Below are 5,623 nucleotides of genomic sequence, written 5' to 3' on the forward strand. Positions count from 1 at the left end.
TACATTGGTACAGATAGCAACTGGAAACACAGGGAACCCAGGATAGATGACTCCTTCAGGACCAGTGGTGAGAGGGGCGAGGCCTGGAGGGTGAAGGGAATGTAGGGTAGAAGGGGGAACCAATTACAAGAATCTAAGTATAGCCTCCTCCCTGGGGGATGGACAGCAGAGAAGAGGGCAGAGGGGGACGTCAGACAGTGTAACTTATGACAAAACTATAATAATTTATAAATTATGAAGGGTTCATAAGGGAGGGGGGAGGGAAGGGGAAATTGAGCAAATGATATTAAGGGCTAAAGTAGATGGCAAATGTTTTGAGATTGATAAGGGCAACAAATATACATATGTGCTTGACTCAATGGATGGATGTATGGACTGTGATATGAATTGTACGAGCCCTCAATAAAATTTTTTTTTTTTAAATCAGGTGCCTTGGCTGATATTCGGGTCGGCTTATACTCGAGTATATACAGTAAACATCTTTCTGGCATTCTCTGCCAAGATCCATCTGATGTCAGCAATGATATCTTGCCAGGACCTCTTCTGAATCTGGTTGGAATTTCTGTCAATGTAGTACTCCAACTGTTGTTAAAAAATCTTCATGAAAATGTTGCTGGTATGTGCTATACATTATATTGTTAGGTAAATTACACCTTATGTTGGGTCATCTTTCTTTGCAACGGGCACAAATATAGCTCTCTGTTAGTCAGTTGGCCAAGTCCCTGTCCTCCAGGTTTCTTGTCATAGGCCAGTAAGTGCTGCTAGCGTTTCATCAGGTTGTTGAAACATTTCAATTGATATCCCTGGAGCCTCGTTTTTCACTAAGACCTTCAGTGAGGCCAAGAATTCTTCCTTCAGCACCATCGATTCTTGCTCATGTGCTACCTCTTGAAATGGAGGGAGGTTGAACAGTTCTTCTTCATGGAGTGACTCTGTGGACTACTTGTTTCCAGCATTGTTCAACGTGCTGCCCTAGGATCTTAGAATACTGAGACTCAGGCCTTGAATTTTTTCTTAATTTCTTTCTTTTTTTAATCGTTTTATTGAGGCTCTTACAGCTCTTATCACGATCCATACATACATCCACTGTGTCAAGCACATTTGTACAAATGTTGCCATTATCATTTCAAAACATTTCCTTTCTACTTGAGCCCTTGGTATCAACTCATTTCTCCCCTTCCCCCATACTCTCTCCCTCATGAACCTTTGATATTTTATAAATTATTCTTTTTTCCATGTCTTACACCAACCACTGTGTCCCTTCACCCACTTTTCTGTTGTTCATCCCCCAGGGAAGGGGTTATATGTAGATCATTGTGATCGGTTCCCCCTTTCTCCCCCCACCTTACCCTTACCCTCCTGGTATGGCTACTCTCGTTATTGGTCGTGAGGGGTTTATCCGTCATGAATCCCCCGTGTTTCCAGCTCTTACCTGTGTACGTGCTCTGGTCTAGCGGATTTGTAAGGTAGGATTGGGGTAATAAGAGTGCTTGACAACCGCCAAGCGAGTTCTTCCTTTTCGGTTTTCTAACTCCAAGACTTTGCACACTTCATGACAACACTTGGCTCTGTCTTCTTGAGCTGCCCTCTGAAATGTTCTGTCCAGTTCTCCTACCTCATCATGCCTTTCATTTGTTTTAGCAAACACATCCGAGTGAAGTTCCTTCCTTCATGGAGCTGACACCGTTAAGTCAATTCTAGGTTAATCTGTAATTTCAGTGCAAACTTAATCAAAATCCTAACAAATTCTTTAAACCACAAAATTCTAATATGTATGCCAAATAAATACATGAATTCAAGTATCCAGAAAAGTCCTGGGGGAGAAAAAGTGCTTTTCTCACAGAGATCAGATTTATCACAGACAGGATCAACGAAACAGAACTGAGAGTCTCAAAACAGATGTGTCAATGCTGAGCTAAAAATATGTTTTTAAAGATTCATTATAAATCGTTGGGAAAGAATATACTACTCTATACATAGTGGGGTAACAATCAATATGTCAAAATATAAAAATAGATTCCTATAGTTCATACCTTGAAAAATGAAAATATAGATGAATATTCACACCTAAAGTATTAACACACAATAGTACACATACTTTTTAAAAAACCATTAAAACCAATCTTTATGATTTCACATGGGGAAGTAAGTTCTGAAACAAGATACAGAAAGCACAATTTAAGAGAGAAGACTTTTATAAAACAAACCACATCTACATTTCAGGATTTTACACAACCAAATAATTCGTAAAGTAAAAAGACAAACCATAGACTGTAAGAAAATATTGGGAAGTACAGAGTGGATACCCAAAGCCCATCTGTAGACAATTGGACATCCCCCTAAAGAAAGGTCACAAGGAAGAGGCGAGCCAGTCGGGGTGCCGTATAGCACCGATAAAACATACATACAACTTTCCTCTGGTTCTTTAATGCTTCCCCACCACCACCACTATCATGATCTCAAGTCTACCTGACAAATCCAGCTAGACCAGAGCATGTACATGGATACAGATATGAGCCTGCAACAAAAGGAATCCAGGACAGATAAACTCCTCAGGACCAATAATGACAATAGCGATACCAGGAGGGGAAGGAGAAGGTGGGGGTTGAAAGTGGGAACTGATCACAATGATCCACATATGACCCCCTCCCTGAGAGATGGACAACAGAAAAGTGGGTGAAGGGAGACATCGTCCCTCCACATTCCTTAGCCCTCAAACCTAAACAGGGGTCTGGTGGCTTAGAGAGAAAAGAAGGAAAAGAAACTGAAATGGCCTTGGAGTCTTGTGACAAACAAGTTCACTTCAAACAATAACAACACACACACACACACACACACACAGGGAGACATCGCTCAGTGTAAGACATGAAAAATTAATTATTATTACAAATTATCAAGGGTTCATGAGGAAGGGAGGCAAGGTGGAGGACGGAGGAGAAAAAATGAGAAGCTGATACTAAGGGATCAAATGTAGAAAGAAAATGTTTTGAAAACGATGATGGCAACAAATGTACGAACGTGTTTGACACAATGGATGCATGTATGGATTGTGATAAGAGCTGTCTGAGCCCCCAATAAAATGGTTTACAATAGAGGGAGAGTGGGGAGGAAAAAGGGAACCGCTTACAAGGAACTATATGTGACCTCCTCCCTGGGGGAAAGACAACCGAAAAGTGGGTGAAGGGAGCCGTCGGACAGGGTAAGATATGACAAAATAATAATTTATAAATTATCAAGAGCTCATGAGGAAGAGGGGAGTGGGGAGGGAGGGGAAAAATGAGGACCTAATGCCGGGGGCTTAAGTGGAGAGCAAATGTTTTGAGAATGATGAGGGCAATGAATGTACAAATGTGCTTGACACAATTGATGTATGTATGGATTGTGATAAGAGTTGTATGAGCCCCTAATAAAATGATGTTTTTAAATGGTTTACAAAAAAAAAAGAAAAGATGTGCAAAACGTGCCATGGACAAAAGTTTGTCTCCAGAATGTACAAGGAGCCCCTCAAACGGGTAGGGTGAACAAAACATAAATAAATGGCCCAAAAGTATAAATAAGCAAAAAAGAGAAGAGAAACAAAACGGCCAATAAACAGAGAGGTGTAGCCCTGGTGGAAGGAAGTTTAGGTGCTACTCTGTAACCAGTAGATTGACAAAAACCAACAGTCTGACTGTGCCAAGAGTTGAGGAGAGTGTCAGAAAACAGGCATTCACCATCAATGCAGACGGCACTGTAAGTTGGTGCAACCGCCCAGGACAGCCATTGGGTTAAACTTGGTAAAGCTGAAGACAAACATAGTGGTGAGCCAAAAAGTGCACATCTAGACAAACTTACCCACGTGCCTCTAGAAGCAATGTATAAAGATATTCACTGTTGTCTTCTTTGTGGCCACAAAAAAAGGAAAAGGAAAATTGGAAACAATCTACGTGTTCATCAGTGGAACAGATGAACAGTGGAACAGAGCAGTAAGTCAAAAGGCACGCAGAGGGTGGAATACCAAGCAACTATTGAAATGCATTAAGTACATCCAGATGCATTTCAACGTGAGGAGATTTCACAAGCAAGGTTCAGGAGGAAAACTCTATGCAAAGTTACGAGTCTGCAATATGTACCTATATTTTTAAAACAGATAAGGTGTTATTTCTTGGTGCTCATGAAAACACACATGTAAGTAAAATATAATGACATACACAGGAACGGGGGAGAAAAAATCCACAAGAGCGGTAACCTCTGGGGAGGGAGGGAAACACGACTGAAAATGTCAAGAAAATACTTTCGTCTCTGTATAAACTTGACAAAGAGAGTTAACGCTTTTTATTTCTGACTTCTGAGACCATGTTTTTTTTTCTAGCCTTGTTTTCTGTACTTTTAGACCTGAAAACTCTTTCTTTCAATCAGCATTTTTAACAACTGCAAACAGATGTTTACAGCAAGGGAAAAAAAATCTGTGCATTTCTGTTACAGTGCTGTGTGGTCCCCATCATCACTGATGGTTAGACGTCATGCGGCGGAGGCACACCTGCACGTGGTCAACGCCATCACCACATTACGACGAGGCTACGGGTCAGACATCAAGGCTAGTTCTCCAGCAGCGTTTCTCTCACCTCTCGCACGTGTCTTTTCAGGTGCATGTACACACTCTGTCCAGTTTTTCGAAAGTGTCTTTCAACATGTTCCCGTCCAAAGGCCAGAAATGTATTCATGCATACATAGAGTCCTCCTTCAGAGTTCTAGAAGAAAAAGACATGTTACAATATTAGCCAAGGACCAAACTCACTGCCATGAAGTCGATTCCAACTGACAGGGACACTGTTGGACAAAACAGAACTGCCCCTTTGTGTTTCTGAGACGTAACTCTTTAGGGGAGTAGAAGCCTCATCTTTCTCCTGCAGCATGGGTAGCGGTTTTAAACTGCTGACATTGTGATTAGTAAGCCCAACACATAATCTAGGCTCTGGACTCCTGGCCGCAACATCTAGTTATAGAAAAGGGAAAGAGGAGGAAAAGCAGACAATGGAGACAGTGTCTGGCAGAGGCCTGCTACTGGGCCACCGTGGTCACTGCAATGGCCCTCCAGTGGCTTCATAGCCACCCACAGCAACCACAGCATGGGTGCAAAATGTGTCTGGTACCGTAGCATGCATATCACAATTAGACCAGAAAGGGGAGAAAAAGATAAAAATGGACTAAATAAATGTGATTGCTAAGAGTCTATCTCAACTAGACACTCTTGGGTGAAGGTCTGGGTGGGGCACAATCCATGAATCGGTTACAGCTCTTTGATATCTCCTTGGGGTGTGGCCTTAATACAAGGGAAAGATCCTAAGAAGAGCCAAGTCAACTGGACATCCCCTTACAGAAGGGTCTCTGGGAGGAGACAAGCCAGTCAGGGTGCAGGGTAGCAACGATGAAACATATAACTTTCCTCTAGTTCCTAAATCCTTCCTCCCCCAGCCCCCTCACTATCATGATCCCAATTCTACCTTATAAATCCAGCTAGACCAGAAGATGTACACTGGTACACACAGGAAATGGAAACACAGAGAACCCAGGACAGATGATCCCCTCAGGACTAGTGCTGAGAGTGGCGATACCGGGAGGGTAGAGTAGAAAGGGGGAACCA

General features: G+C 42.2%; 1 protein-coding gene across 2 annotated transcripts in view; it reads right to left on the reverse strand.

The window, feature by feature from the left end:
• Positions 1 to 5,623, reverse strand: part of USP13 (ubiquitin specific peptidase 13) — a 130,974-nt gene that overhangs the window by 102,531 nt on the left and 22,820 nt on the right. For both annotated transcript variants that reach the window (XM_045295104.1, XM_004708606.2), the window contains exon 2: positions 4,605 to 4,730. In XM_045295104.1, the coding sequence (XP_045151039.1) occupies positions 4,605 to 4,730 (126 nt within the window). The remainder of the gene's footprint in view (positions 1 to 4,604; positions 4,731 to 5,623) is intronic.

This window comes from Echinops telfairi, unplaced genomic scaffold (genome assembly GCF_000313985.2).
Source record: "Echinops telfairi isolate 266 unplaced genomic scaffold, ASM31398v2 ScPeMD7_4225;HRSCAF=4972, whole genome shotgun sequence".
NCBI lineage: Eukaryota > Metazoa > Chordata > Mammalia > Afrosoricida > Tenrecidae > Echinops > Echinops telfairi.